Consider the following 16,246-nt stretch of genomic DNA (forward strand, 5'->3'; position numbering starts at 1 on the left):
AGCGTAAAAGAATAATTATATTTTTACAGTTCTTATAAGCTATACAGAATAGCTTTATACTTATGTCCATGTAATTAAAGTTACTTTTTATTGAGTGACATTAGAGATTAAGGCCCAGCTTGACAAAGCCCTGGCTGGGATAATTTAGTTAGGGTTGGTCCTGCTTTGAGCAGGGGGTTGGACTAAATGACCACCTGGGGTCTCTTCCAACTCTAATCTTCTGTGATGCTATGACTGAGTTAAGACTTCTAGCTGAAATGTTCCTTCTGTCCAGCTTATCCCATCTGTCCCTTTTAGCACCAGCCTCAGTTGCCTCTCACCTTGGTGTCTCCTCCCTTCAGATAATTGTAGCTATGTAACCCATCTTCTTCCACATACCATGCTTGACTGTTTACTTAGCCAACAGAATCTTCAATGTATCTTTCCTAAGTTAATTGCTCTAGTCTCTTAACCTTTTTTTGGTATCGGATTTCCCTCCAATTTGTCTGTTTTCCTGGTTCTGAAGTGACCAAAGCTGGCCACAGTAACCTGGCCATATAGAAGGGGCTTCTGCTGGTTTTAATCTAAAACACCTTTGTATGGATAATCAAAAATCTTATCTTGGTGTTGCCAACTTTTGTGATAACTTTTGTTTGCCCCTAAGAGTCCAACTTTGGGAATTCGGAATCACAACTTTCATTTTTTAAAGTCAATATTCAGCCCTCATGACTGCAGAGAAAAAGCTTACAAATGTGAATCTTAGACACTGACACCAGAAAGCAAATAAAAAGAGCCACAAATGTGGTGGCTTGTAAAATGATTGTAAAGCCAATCTCATGATTTGGAGGGAAAGGGTGCTGACTCATTATTTTTGAACACTTGGGGTTGGCAAGTACTGTTATCTGCTACTATATTGCATTAGAAGCTTGTATCTAAATTTCTGCCCAACTAGTATGACTTGGCAATACTGTTAAATGTATCTTTAATTAAATATGTTGTTTTAAGGATTAATTCTTTCTCACACACCCACATAAATTAGCTTTCATTTGTCCAGGTTGAATCTCATAATTTCTGGCTCTTTTATTCTTTGTCCTCCGTTCCATATCATCTCCCTTTGTAATTATATTTAGCATGTTGTCTTTCAGTCTGCCAATGATTGAGTGACCTCAACCCTAATACTGGCTGGAACAACTCTGCACTACACCTCTTCACCTTCGCGCTGTCCCCAAATCGTTTTGCTTTCAGTTCATAGTCATTCTGCCATTTTTCAGTCCTCTCAGTGTTGAGATTGCAGCAAATAATTGTTGATACTCAAACCCATCTGGATTTTAAGAAAGTATTTAATAAATCTGCTGAACTTCCAAAATCAGTCAAGTTGGTGACGCACTCAAATCCATGCTGCTTATTTTTCACTATCCCTCTGCACCGTTATGACACCACTAGGCCAGCCCCATACATAAGGATTTGGGGGAAAGTTGGCGAGAATTCTTTTGGCCTAGGTCAGTCTTTCATGACTGACTTTATGTGACGTGGGGGAAGGGGGAGGGTACAAGTCTCCAGTTCACCTTCTCTCCCCAGCCCATCTCCAACAAGCCTCCTGCAGCAGATTGAATATCCAGCTGCTTTCTCCTTTCAACCGTAGTGATTGGTTTATATCAGTTTGTTTTCGAGGAGCAGGGTTGTATGCAGGAATTTAGATTTGACCCCTTTGAGGGGGGCACAGAAGCTTGCTGCCCTCCTCCCCCCCAGCCTCGAGAGGAGCTTGCTGCTCCCCCTTCCCCCCCTCCGGCAGAGCTCAATCTTCCCTTCCTCCACCCTGCCCTGGCCCCAGCAGGAGCTTGATCTTCCCTGCCTCTCAGGGCTGGAGAAGTTCTGTGCCCCCGACGACTACTGGGGCATGCCCCACTTGCTCCCCCTTGTACACACCTTTGTCAAGGAGAATTTCTGAAAATGTAATCTGAAATTCTCTTTCATGGTCCCCAGACTCAGGCTGTGAACCAGGTGCTTGCATATGCTTTAAGCAGTCCGTAGCTTCACTAAAACTCCCTGGCAAGTAGGGGGATGCAGTGAAGTATAAGGAAAAAGACAGAGACCATGAAGATGAGACTGTCTCCTTACCAGCTAGCCACAGCAGTTTGCCTTTAAAATAAATATCTGTACCTAGACCACATATTAACCTGCAGTTTTACAGCCGTGATGCTAGGAAGGGGTGGAGAAGCAATGGCTTCCCATGAAAACCACAGCTTCCACAGCAGCCATTTCTACAGATAAGGGATGAAAATCCAGAAAAAGGATTAGCCTCAGTTGCCTAGGGGTGGGCAAACAGTTGCTTCCTGGGGACTGACTCAATAGATGTTTTGTTTTGAGGATGAAGAGAGAAAATTGCAGTGTCACTATTTAGGGATGAAGGGTTGCAAAGTGCTCCTTGTGGCCGTTGCTTTTCAATAAATGTCTTCACTGTTCTGCTGTATGCTAGATGATCTGTAGAGAATGAGCATCACACAGGGATCTCCTGCCATGTGGCTGAATAACCCCAGCTTACGCTCTACTGTGTGATTGTGGCACCCAATGTTGTCACAAGCTGCATTGATACATAACTGTTTGTAGACATAATGCTTAAATCTAATGAAATAAATATATAAACTGCTTGGTATCTTTTATTTTCAACTGATTCTAGATGAACGGTGTAACTCAACGTTCCATAATTTTAAAAATAAAACTCTTCACATGCTATTTCTAAATTTTAAAATGGACTTTTCAAGCAAGGCCCGGACCCTGAAACTGATGGCATGCCGGGTGGACTGCTGCAATGAGCAGCAGGATTGGATTCTCCAGTAGGAATAGACCTCTCCTTATTATTAATGGTGCCCGATATTTTGCACTATAACCTCCCTCACCCTGTTTCCCAAAGAAAAACATAGGAGGTACTGTTCCAACTTTGGAAAAGAATCTCTCCCCAAAGTGGCCAAATGTGAAGAGAGTAACCAAATTAGATAAAAAGGCTAAAAGAGCTTGTGAATACTTCTACAACAAATGTTACTTAGAGAACTGCCTGGTCAAGAACCTGGTGACCATGTTCATGTCCAAGTGGATGGGGGAAGGGGGATGGTCATGAAGAAAAAAGAATTCAGCGCTCCAATTCTGTGTGATTGAGACCGACAGTGGAGAGTTCAACAGAAACTGTCAATATCTACAGTTTGTTCTCAGAAAGAACAATCAACAGAGCAAACTCTAGAGATGGCAGATGCAGAACAAGGGGGGAAGAAAGAGCTAAGGATTCCAAACTGATCATAGCCAATCACTGCAACTAAAGGACAGCCAGATGACCAAGTTATTATGCGTTCAGGTCATGTAATTGGAAAACCAGTATGATTCAGAGACACTTAACAGGCAAAATTAGCATGAAATGTAAATATTGTAAATGGTGGGAATATGGAACTTAAAAGGAGAAGATGTAATGGAATGGTAAACTGTATTAAGTCATTAGGTAGCACTGGGTGCAAACATACCTTATTTAAGATAACCTCAGCCATACAGACAGAACATGAGAGGATTTTGTATTGAACACATCTGGTGTATATCTCACTCAGAAAGAAGCTCTGTAGCCACTCCATATCTGACACAGGAGCATAATAGTGAGTCCTGCAGCTTGTCTGGGAGAATGTCTTATCCAGATACTGGCAAATCAAAGTGGGAAGCTAATTCTAGAGTCCAGGACCCCTAACTGAAAACGGCCTGCTGGCTCTTCATTTGGCCATGGTGCTCTAATCTCACGTGCTTCATTTGCCATTGCCACAGTATCCTAATGGCAAAGAAGCAGCCGTTCAAGCAAATGGGACTCGTACCGTTTTATTTAAGCCATTGGGAAGCTACTCCGTAGTCTAGTTATGCTATCTGTCAAACTTTAAATGGACATGGTTCCTGTGGTTGAAAGCCTGTATGGTGAGTTATATGTGGACCTGATTCAATTTTTAAAGAATACTTTATAATGGCAAAAACCTTAACTAAAGAAGTTGCAGACTTTGTTTATGTTCTCTAAGAACTGTCCTTAATCTTGATTTTTCTTTTGATTGTCCTTTCTGGACATATGTTTGCAAGAACTTTTCTACTTAGGCTTTATTATCACTCACTCCCTCCTCCCCATTCTTGAAATGAAGCTAAGAGATGATAATACATTTGGTACATAACTGGGGAAGAGGGTAAAATATTTAGAAATAGATTTCATAGTAAGGAATTTTTCATAGTCACTAAAGATTAATGCCAGACAAAGCTATTTAATTACATTATCCAAAATGTGAGACAGTGGCTACACCTTTTAAAAAAGAAAAGGAGTACTTGTGGCACTTTAGAGACTAACAAATTTATTTGAGCAAAAGCTTTCGTGAGCTACAGCTCACTTCATCGGATGAAAGCTCACGAAGCTTATGCTCAAATAAATTTGTTAGTCTCTAAAGTGCCACAAGTACTCCTTTTCTTTTTGCGAATACAGACTAACACGGCTGCTACTGTGAAACCTACACCTTTTAAGAAAGGGTCTGGTATTCTATACATAATTAGTTATGTAGAAAAACTGGATTGTGGATTAATAGCCAAACCTGGTGCCAGGGTGGCTACATTTGGGTGGGGGGTGGTAGGAGAACTAGACAAGGAGAATTCATTATGTTTCTTCACTACATCAGAAATCTAGAATCCCAAAAACTTTGTACAACTCAATGTTTTCATTAGATTACAGTCCAGTTCTGCTGACCCAAACAATTTCAGTGTGCATATAAAGTGAACTGTATGAAGCTTGCTCTTTATGTGTGATGACCTGTAAAGTACTGTTGAAGTTTTGGCAAGTTTCATAAATAGTAACATAGCTGTGTTACAAGAATCCCAAATCAATATAGTGCACATTAAATGAATTAAAAGCTGGTTATCACTAGATCTCCAGTACAACTAAACTCTTAAATGGGGGTGTTTCTAATAGAGATGCACAGGGATCACTTCTTGGCCCAATGCTGTTCAATAGATTTATCAATGATCTGGAAGAAAATATAAATCATTGCTAGTAAAGTCTGTAGATGCATGACACAAACTGATGATGTGCTCAAGAATGAGAACATTCAATTCTATCTCTCTCCTCTATTCCTCATCCTAATTTCCCATCCTGATCTATAATTTGGAACAGCTGCTTTTTTTCCTCACCCCACTTCCCATCTGCATCTCTGAATTTTATAAGTGGGAAAAGTGTAGAGGATCAGCTGGCTTATCAAGCTGCTGAGAGTTTTGGGAAGGAGGATGTGGTAGGGATGCGATAACGTTGGAGACAGTCAGTACACTGTTTGTTGCAAATATACACGATTGCATCATGTAAGTGGTAGAATGCAGTTTTAAATATGAAAAGTTCATCACTTGGGGTAAAATATTGTGAATACTGTGGTCTTATTTTGTTGTGACCATATCCTAGCCCTTTAGTATTTGTAAGCTCACAACTTGGATACTGCCATGTATGATTCAGTTGCATAAGGTCATTCAACTGTGCTCTCCCTCAAACTTTCCAGGTGAGCAGCTTTAAAATTGGAATGCCGACACGGCGCATAATCCTGAGACTAATTGACATATTTGTTCACTTGGAATTCATTAAGTATCCAATGTTTTTAGCTTCATAAATGGTCATACGTTTTCAAATATATGTATGGTTATTAGAATTTCCTATTCTAAATATGGGAGTGCAGTACCCACAGTGTCATTGTGTGGTTACTAATGGAAAAAGTTTAATTTTTTAAAATCAGTATGTGATTATTACTGAGCTTCTGGAATGTGCCCAGATTCCACTTTCCAAGTCAAATTGTTCCTCTGAAGCCTGGAAGGAACATAAAACTTGGTAACCTAGCAGAATGGAGGAGTGGGGTGTGGAAACAACACTGAATTCTTAATTTAAACACTCGCTCACTTAATGCAATGTTAAGATTAAATAGTCAAATATGGAAGTCCGTACCAAGATCTAGGTTCTTATAATAACAATAACTCTCCTCCTTTGCACATGGGCTGTTAAATGTATACCTAAATATGCTGTGTGCCATGTAGGAGACTTCATGTTGCTATGAGAACCTTAACCTTGGCATTTCCTGGCTTTTGGATATTTACATGCAAAAAACCCTACTGCAATACGAAGGTTCCACACAATATTTATTGCATGATTCTTGCTAAAGAAAACACTGTGCAATGAATGATATTTAAATGGTCCCAGCCGCACTTTGAAGTTCACACCTTTATTGCTAGTCCTGCTGTTTTGGAGGATTTCTTTCCCCCTCTGCAAGACTAGAGTCAGAAAACGACAACAGTCAGAGCGGAAAAATTATAAGATTGACATATGTTTCAGTGAATCACTTAAAATACCTCTTACTCCTCTAAGCTAAATATATTAAAGATTGTGAGGTGCTGAGACACTGTATAATGGACAACGCAAGTATCTTAGGTAGATAAATCCCCTAGAGCAAGTTAGGGAAACTGGACTATAATACCAGAGTGTGAATCTATGCTAGACAGAGCTAAAATATTTTCAGATATCTGCCGAGCGTGCTCAAAGTTACTCTTTATCAAAGGCTTACTACTGTTGAATCTGAACACTTTCCCCTTCTTGCTTCTCTCTGAACCAAGCAGAGGATGTACTACTCATTAAGGGTAATCCACGTGCAAAGTTAGAATCTACAATCATTGACAAATTGTCAGTGAGTGACATGGGATTAAGACAGTGAAAGCTCTCACTTCTCTCATAACTCAAACTCCAAAATTTTTTTATTTAAAAAAAAAATTAATTAAAATAACTTTGAGGCTGAGGAAACTTGGAAGTTTTCCAGAAAGCTTATCATATGAAAACAGGCTTACAATGAAAACTCGCAATTTAATCATAACCATGGTGGTTACTACCCATGTGTCTTTTGTAATAAATCAGCAGATGTTCTTGCTTTGTATCAGCTAACTGCAAAAATCTAAATGCAAGTATGGTCATCATATTACCTGGATTTTTTTTTTTAATTTCTAAATGATTTAGGAGAGCGATTGTAGGATTGAGGAATCTGATCCAAAACCTACTGAAGTGGTTCTTTTTGTTTGTGGCGTTTTCATGAGAAGCTTGCACATAACAAGTGAACTAGGTAGTTCTTCAGGATACACTGGTAGTTTATGGAGATCCCCAAATCTACTTCTGTGAGAAAAGTGAAGCATTTGCAGAGCCACCAAAACATTTAATACATTTAGTTTTCAAGCTGAGCTAACTGTCTTTTGGCTAGCCAGATCTATCCATCCCCTTGTATGCCTTTCTTAAATTGTTGAACACATAATGAGTTGTGACCGTGAGTTGTGAGGTTAGTTAACATTGGTGTAAATTCATCTGTGATTAAATTTGTGTACAGCCTCAAAAGCAAAGGGATAGAAAATTTAGGCCAGGTCTACATTAGAAACTTTTTGCCAGTGTAATGTTGATTATGGATGGGATTTTTTTTTTTATAAGAGATTTCTTTACCTGCCAAAGCCCTAGGGTAGGTGCAATTATACTGGTATAAAAATGCTTTTGCTGGTGTTAATTATAATGCTTACCTCTTGTATAACATTTTTTAATTTAGCTTATTTTGCTTGAGAAACTTGTACAAGCCCTACTGGCAAAAAAGTGCATTTGACTGGATCAGCTGCCGAGGATTTGCCAGCATTGCTGTACTGGCAAATCTTTTCTAGGGTGGACCTGGCCATATAGCAGAACAAAACCAAAGAGAGTGAAGCAGTGGAAACTGAAGACAATGAGGGATGATTGGGTAATGATAAATATAAAACCCTTATTCCCAAGGAAAGAAAATTAGGAGTACCAATAGGGCAGATGGAGGAAGATAATCTAATCATGACCTTGAAATGGGTTTATTTTTATCTTGTCCCTTTTAATGATTTCATTACTTCATGTAACCAAGCACCATAGTTGCTACTGGGAGAGTGTAGGCTGGAAGGTGAGGTGTTCGTTAGGATATCAGTCATAATATAAAACTGCTAAACTGGTGTATGTTAAAGTGCTTTCAATTTTTAAGTCTGTTCAAAAAGAATTCTTTATAGAACAATGGCACAGTCTGTTATCTGTTCCTTTGCATTGTAAAGCACTGAATGTGCAGCCAATCGGCTCCGATTGGCTGAACATTCTTAACCTTGATTTTGAATGGAAGGTACCTCTTGCTGCTGACATAACTGAGCCTTGTTGTAAGTCACTGTTCCAAGTGTTGCATTTTACTCAGGGGGAGGGGGGTTGGCAGAGTAAAAGTTTTGTTTAAAACTGATTTTTTCTGGACTTCTGTTAAGTGTGTCTGTAGCTTCTACCTACTGGAAGAAGAGTGCTTTATTCACAAAAGAAACTGATTCATTTTCCTTTAGTTAGGTCACGAGTGCAATATCAGCTGTGCTCATGAGGCACCCTCTGATTTACAGCAGAAATAGGATTGAGTGTGGAGCACTTACAAGCTTGTATTAGTAGATTACGCCATTTATGTGTAATAATAATTTTTTAAAAATAATCAAAACTAGCTGTCTCACTGACCGCTCCTGGCTGGCTTAGAATTAGGCCTGTCTGTTGTAGTGGGAGAGTACTTGTGCTCTCTTTTTATCATTGAAACCATGGCAAAAGTAATAAAACTGCTGTAGCTGCCAAGCCTGCTTCCTAAAATATAAATTTCTGTCTTAATATACAGTATTCATGTGGGCATCTCCGTGAACTCTAATTCAATAGCTTCTTTTCCCTTCACAAAAGCCCTTACTTAACACTGCATTTCCCCACCCCTCCCCTAAAGATTTTAAGCTTCACCTTTTTGTGCTCTCCTTTGTTTCTACAAAATCTGGTTAACTTGTGCTGTCTGTACTAGGGTTACATTCAGGCAATTTTGTCCCTCTATTGGTATGGTCGGTTATGGTCTCGGTGTCAATGGTGGCATGTGATCTCTTGCTGTTCTCTCCTGCTTATGCTGCTTTATCAATAGTGAAATGTAACTTGTTCCCTTCCGTCCACCCACTACATTCCAAATCCCCAATATATCAAATAAAGGAAGCTCTAAAAAACAGAATGAATGAATGAATTTCCTGCTTTATCTAATGCAGCCTTGCAAAACGAAATACCTTAGTTCTTTCTACAGTGTATAGCTACAGGAAAAAAGGATTGCAGAAATATTAGAAGTGTATCTGAGACTATGTCTACACGAGGAACTTGGGTCAGGATAACTACATCTCTTGGTAGACAGCTACCAGTGTAGACAGCTCTATGTCGATGGGAGAATTCTCCCATCGACATGGTATTCCACCTCCCCAAGAAGCGGTAGCTTATTCCAATGGGAGAAGCCCTCCCGTCAGCATAGTGTCCTCACTGAAGTGCTACATCAGCACAGCTGCAGCGTTTTACTTGTAGACCTGCCCTGAGCCTGAATATACTTCAGCAAACTTCCTATCTCAAAAGAGCTTTTTGGTGAAACACACTTAAAAGCAACAGACCGTGAGCTGAAGTTGTGAGGTGGGGGAAGGAAATGGGACTAGCACAGAAGTAATGTGGTCAGCATTTCAGTACAGGTCAGGTGCTAGAGCACAGGGGAGAGAGGCTGCTGCCTTCTCCTCCTGGCTTTACTGCTGCAGGTTTTTCCCTAGCTGGAAATGCAAAGAAATGTGTGGGGTGACTCAAGACTTTTCTCCCTATGCCACATAAGGGCTTGTTAGACTTTCCTGATAAAACAGCTCTATATCTCTCTTGGGTCTCACAGGCAGCACAAGGGATGGGCAGCCTGCTCTACGCTGCCAGGTGCTTCCTGAACGGTGCAAGTCTCCAGGCAGTGAAAGGTCTTTTCCCATTCTCTGCCAGGATCCTGGCATTTCCCCTTCCCTTGTGCTCCTGATTCTGATACAACAGCTGTTCTTCTGTTACATTACTTGTAAAACACCCCTTTGCAAAGTCTGGGAAAGAGAGTGTGTGAGCATTCCCCTCCACAGTGCACGAGTGATGTCAGCAGGCTAGTTCATGAGACAGGAAGTTCAATTAAATGGTTTTGTTCCACTACAGAAAGCAAGGTCAGATACACAAAACTAACTGAAAGTAGATATCCCTGCCCCCCTTCCACCTCCCCCCCCCCCGGTTATACTGCTCTTGTATGTTACTTGTAGTAATAATAGGTACAACATTTTAAGATGGATATGGGATTCTTTTTCCCCTGCCCTCATTCCCCTCTCCCCCTGCAAAAAAAAAAAAAAAAAAAAAAAGTTGATTCTCTCTTTAAGATCAGATCCAGACTGTAAACATGGAAGCCCATTGTGTTTCCATGTTGTGGAATGATATATTTTTTGTTCAGTATCTCATAGATACATCCCTTTCCTCTGTTCGAAGCTAACTTCATTGTGGCAGAGTGGTTTTGTAACATTGCTAGTAGTTCAAGGTTGAGATCCACTGTGTGGAGATAATACCTTTATACTGTAAAATGTGTGCTAATTACTGAAAATAGACTTGTCTAGGGACACAAAACAGAATTCCTAGCCAGAAGACATTTGATGGGTTTTTGCCCCTCTATGACTTGGTTAAGTGTTACCAGGAGTCTGAGTGCAGCTGTAACATTGTACAGAGTGCATACCTTCCAGAGAGCTACAGCAACCGGGATTCCCCCCTCCTCCTCTTCAGAGCCTGCTTCTGAAAGAGCTGGCTCATCCCTGCTGTCAGATGAAGCAGTTTCCTGAATGCATGGGTTTGAGTCACTTTAGCTAGATTAAGCTTTAACTCCTCCCTAGCTGGGCTTGAATTTGTACATAGCTATGGGAAAGGAAAGGGGGAGGGGAGTAGCAAGGGAAGTGTTGGGTAGCTGTCAGACCTTAGGTTCATGGAAATACTGTACCTAATCAATAATCTAGTGTCAGATTTAACCTGTAGCACAAGAGTGAGCTGTTGAGATGAGCCACTCATATTCCACTTGCTAAATCAACAGTCTGTTATAATGAGAACTCAGACCACTAAGCAAGCATTTAGTTAAAGGAGTAGGGGGAGGGGATAAGCCGGCTAGGAAGAAGGAAGAGGTAGCAGTAGTGAGCAGACTAGAAGTTCAAGTGCTTAAGTTGCATGTAGATGACATCAGCTGCTGTGAGGCTGGGCTATTGAGAGATTTGGCAAAGAAATCAGAATTCAGGGGACATGCCTGCTTTTGGTTCTGGGATTTCAGCCTTCTTTTCCTTTGAACTTTTTAAAATCAGAGGGGTTTTAAACATTTGTGGGTGTTCATAAAAAGATTTCCTTCGTAATTTTTTTCTTACTGGGGGAATAATTTGGAAGTCTGATAGTGTGTGGGAAATGATTACATCAGTCACAGGGAGGGCTAGGATTGGTCTACACAGTGTGGTTTGATTCACTACCTAAAAGATTGTATGTAACCCTTTGAGCGGAGCTCTGGAAGAGTTGTCTGCTTCCCCAGAAACAGTACCCAGAACAGGGGCTACGTGACAGGTACAGTACAGTAATCCACTGACACTACAGAACACCCCGAGTGTGCAGCTTAGTCTGCAAAGGGTTGGAAGAGGCAGAGAACAAACTCTTTCAAGAGGCAATCTATATTTAAAATGCCATCTTGTTCTTCTGACTGCTGCCTTTTACGTGCTGTTGAGGTAAGATTTTCCATATCAAATTACCCACGAGGTTTCTGCTAGATCAATGTCCTCTCTTGCTAGGATGCAGAATGTTTTAATTTGGGATTAAAATAAATCTTGGTACTCTAAATTTGATTATATGGGGAAACAATTTTGCAGTAAATGTATTGTTTGAGCAGAACAATGCTAACGGGAAAGCATCTGTATAATTCAGGGATTGCGGGGAGATTTCTGACACATTCCCTTTATCTCCATTAATGTTTTGAATGTACAGTGTATGCACATTTGATTTCAAACTCCTTAAATCTAAGATGAAAGAATTCGGGGGAAAAGAGAAATGTGTGGACAATGCTAGTTAATTCGTATGTGGATGAACTGTAAGTGGAAGTTTGAAAGGCGAAACAATCAAAAGTTAGTCCTGAGCAAGGGAGCCATTTTTAATGTTTAGCATTCAACGTAATTTGATGTAAATGCTCAAATTCAGTCGACCCCCAAGCTAGATTTTTTTTCTATTTGTTTTTTTGCCAAACGTTCCAGTACATTGGTATTTCATTTATGCTTGTTGTATACTGCTGCATAAGGAATCTCTGCTCTCTCTCCCCTTCTTGGTACATGTTCATATTAATGCTGCTCAATCTTCCTTTAGGGTCAGGGGGTAGGGGGAGGGTAAAGGGAATGAGGGGAAAGTAATATAAAGTAAATCATGTCTGTTGTTTGTGCTGTCTGCTAAGATTCCTGGAGTTATAAGGAGGGAAGCTATGTACGGTGACTGGTTTGCATATTTTCAGAACACAAGGCCATTGATCTTTAAGTGTATCCTTTATGTTGCAGGATGTAAAAGTCTTTAGTGAAGATGGGACAAGCAAAGTGATCGAGATTCTAGCAGACATGACAGCCAGGGACCTCTGCCAGCTGCTAGTTTACAAAAGTCATTGTGTGGATGATAACAGCTGGACCCTAGTGGAGCATCATCCTCATCTAGGATTAGGTAGGGAACCGTCAAGCATGGGAATGTTAACTATGAACATACAATGTGTAATATAACCATATGGATGTCTTTACAATTGCTTCATTATGGACAAAGGTTTTTAAGTGAGCTGGAATCACTTGCGTGCTTTATACTAATGCGTGTTAAGCGTTTGAACCATTTTTAACTCTCCAGTATATTTTTTTTTCTAGTCTTCATGCTATTCTTACTTTGCTGTGTTTTGAGGCTATAGCAAATAAACAGCTTAGGCAAATTAAGCTTGATCCCTAAAGAGTACTGGCCCTGCGAATCAGCTCAGCTCATCACCAGCTGCGAGACCTGAATGAACAGACTCAACCTTGCATATCTACAATATGGTTATGAAACCTAGACACACTGTGGGTAAGGAGAGGGGGCTGAATACACTTGACTTCAGGGAGGGGAAAGTATTGGTACTGCCAGTCACAGGGGATTGGCAATTCCTGGACCAGCGCTGGCATCTGCTTTCTCTAGGCAGCAGCTACTCCAACTGATTGAAATTAAGGTGCCATGGTTACAGTTGGCAAGAAGGCAGCAAGAGGAAGAACTGCAGGGAATTAAATAACATTAGGAATTGGTTTAATTACAGTACCTGAAAGAATCTCATGCTACTTAATCTGGCGTCTGCTCTTATTTTGTGGAACGGATTTAGTAGAAGCACCATGATGTGCAACTTTTGAATAAGCAGTATGTGAATAGTATGCTGAAACAATACAGAATTATATGTGATACAGAATATGGCATTTGAAATGTTAATCAGTATACTTTGAGGTGAATTGCTGCCTTTTTAAAAAAAAAGTCAATGGCGATTATGATCAAGCAGAAATAAGCAAACCATTAACAGTAATCATGAGCACTGAAATTGTGAACACTATCAATGGTTTATAAAGGTGTTTTTAAAAATCTGAAATGTATTCAGCCTTTACAAATAAAGAAAGAAGTGATTTGCTGGAACTGTGATACCCTAAATGAATGCTATTAAACACAGAAGTTTACTGTTCTGCAAGTTAACTCTCCAAAATGTCTTACAGTTTAACCCAATTACCAAATTCTTCCCGTTAGATCCCTTTTTTCAATGTAAAAATAACTATTCCATAAACATGGAAACCTGGTTCATGTAAAATGACAGCTTCCAGCTTTGTTCATAGCATAAGACAAAATTGACAGTGTAGGTTACAGCAGCTACATTTTGTCAGTCTAAAGCACCACATCCACATGTGGGGAAAAAATTATTAAAATTTTAATTTTAGCAATGCTCATTAAACTGCCAGGCACTCTTTCTATATTTCGTTTCCCATCACTGCTGATTACCAAGGTATTGTGTAAACAGAAGCCTTCTCCTTTGTAATCAACATCCTTCTCCTGCCAGATTCATTCAGTGATGCCACAATTCAGTGTTTGTGACATCACAATAGCTTCCATGGTGACTAATTGTGCTGTCAAACTCTGGTGTGTGACATCTCTGAATGAATCCGGCAGGAGACTGATTAGGAAATCAAAAGCTTCTGTTTACATACAAATAACTTGGTAATTAACAATGATGGGAAAAGAGCAAGATACTTATCAGTCTGAATTTATATACAGTAGAATCTGCATATAGTGGAGCTCCATTTTATAGTGAAGCACAAAGGAAATCTAGATTGTTTCAATGAAGTGCAATGTACAAACTGCAACTTGAGTTATAATGAAACTTTCCATGGGGGAAAATAACTCCGAAAATAGTGTTCCAGGGTTAGCCACCCAGTATATCCATGTTACAGGTCTTAAAAATACACTTCATGATTTGAGAGTGTATAAAATCTTGTAATTTTTTCAAAGTTGAAAGAGCATCCAAGATAAAAAAAGGAATGCAGTTTGCCACCCGAAAGAAACTTCATCTGAATTCTCTGTTCCATAGAGTGTAGGCTTATATATTCAAAATATATATTGCACTAAAGACCATGCACAGGAGAATTCAAATACCCCCCCCCATCCCCCAAAAATCACCAGCACAATTTTGGTTAAACTTACGTAGCACATTTGCTATGCAACCAAATTTTGCTGGCACTCGGGTGGCTGCTCTTAGAGGCTTTTATGTGCATGTTTCAGATATTGCCAGATTGTGGCAGCGGTCTCATAGTCTTCTCTCACCACCCCACAGTTCAGTCTACAATGAGGTGCCCATGCTCTAAAACCTTCCCTCTACAGATGTGGTTTCTTGTAATACATCTAGGTACACTTGAGATGTGAAACAATCATTCCAGCTGTTTTGGGGTGAGGGGAAAGAAAACGTAAGTGATTCTTATGGCTCTGTGAATGCGTTTCTGGAAGATTTTTATGACAAAACTAGCTGTTGCTCAGATGGTAGCAGTAGTAATGTTTTAGTTTAGAACGTGGCTCTGAAGTCATCCAAGAACACGGTGGCCCCCTAATAGTTTAACTTTTCCTCCTAACCTGCTCTGCTGCATAGGAGCTCTCTTTGCAGAATCAGTTCAGTTCAGGATCACACAATGGTGGCATGACTTAACTTCTTGGAATGTAGAGTTCACTGGTTAGTGTGGTAATACTTTAGGTTCCTGCTACCAAAGGGATCTTAATCAGACTGCTTACTTCGCATACGCACTCATTTGTATGCCAAAATAACACTTCCACATGCAAATTGCTGCAAATAGCTATTTGAACATGCAAATTAATTTGTGTATCCAAAATTGTGTTTATAGAAGCAATGTTTTTGATATAGCCTCCAGACCCATTTAGATTCCTGGCATCTAAGGTCACGTTGCACTTTACTTAAAATCTGACATTAAACTCTAAAACTTGAGTTAATCCAAACGCTTTATTTGTAGCTCTGAAAATCTAGCTCATTCTTGCAAATGAGTGTTTTCCTTGTGTGCTGCTTTAGTAGTCCTTCTGTTCGTATAGCAGCTTGGTCAGGTAATTGTATTTTGCAGAAGCGAGGCCTTCTACATTGGTTTGACATACACAAAGGTGTGAATCTACATTTCTGTTTGACCCAAAGAGTGCCATTTCTCTTGAGATTGCCACATGAGTTACTTTTTAGACCGCAAGGCCATCAGTCAGCATTCAGTCACCATGTTGATGGCTTTGGTTGTGCCAAAGCCCTTAATAAGGAGGACCACGTGAATGTTGCCATCTTCCTCTCCTTCTGCTTCACTATTACTTGCTATTTTTTGAAAGGGGAGAGAATTGAGTTACTTCAGTTTCTTGTTAATGTCTGATAAAGACGATGATGAGATGAAGTGGTCATGAAAATATGTTCTTTGATCATGTTCTAGCACCCACCCGGCACTTTGGAAAGTTAACGCCTGTGACAATTGTAATTTGTCCACGTATAATGGCAATGTGGAATTAAATCCTTGTTTGCGATTGGGTTAAAGCTAGGAGACTGTGCATGCTGTCAGCATGCACAAGAGTAGCATGTTTGACTTCTTGAGGATAAGCATGAAACAACCAGATAAAACAAATAACTTTACATAATTGTTGTGAGTTACCATTTAATAACACTTAACACACATTTGTGATTCTAATTTTGGAGCCAAAATTTAGTGCATCTCTGAAGTTGTGTTGGTACATTCATAGCCAAGTAACTTGTAGAAAGCCTCGTCCCATTAATCAGTAAAAGAAGGAATGTCCTTTGTTGCA

At 39.9% G+C, this 16,246-nt stretch overlaps 1 protein-coding gene across 5 annotated transcripts in view; it reads left to right on the forward strand.

The window, feature by feature from the left end:
* GRB10 (growth factor receptor bound protein 10) overlaps positions 1-16,246 on the forward strand; it is a 213,564-nt gene that overhangs the window by 166,835 nt on the left and 30,483 nt on the right. For all 5 annotated transcript variants that reach the window (XR_006279162.1, XM_038390917.2, XM_038390919.2 and 2 more), the window contains one exon: positions 12,430-12,586. Coding sequence is in view for 4 of the 5 variants with exons in the window: in XM_038390917.2 (XP_038246845.1) it covers positions 12,430-12,586 (157 nt within the window). In the remaining variant the exon portion in view is untranslated. The remainder of the gene's footprint in view (positions 1-12,429; positions 12,587-16,246) is intronic.

Source organism: Dermochelys coriacea, chromosome 2 (genome assembly GCF_009764565.3).
Source record: "Dermochelys coriacea isolate rDerCor1 chromosome 2, rDerCor1.pri.v4, whole genome shotgun sequence".
In the NCBI taxonomy this organism is placed as follows: Eukaryota; Metazoa; Chordata; order Testudines; family Dermochelyidae; genus Dermochelys; species Dermochelys coriacea.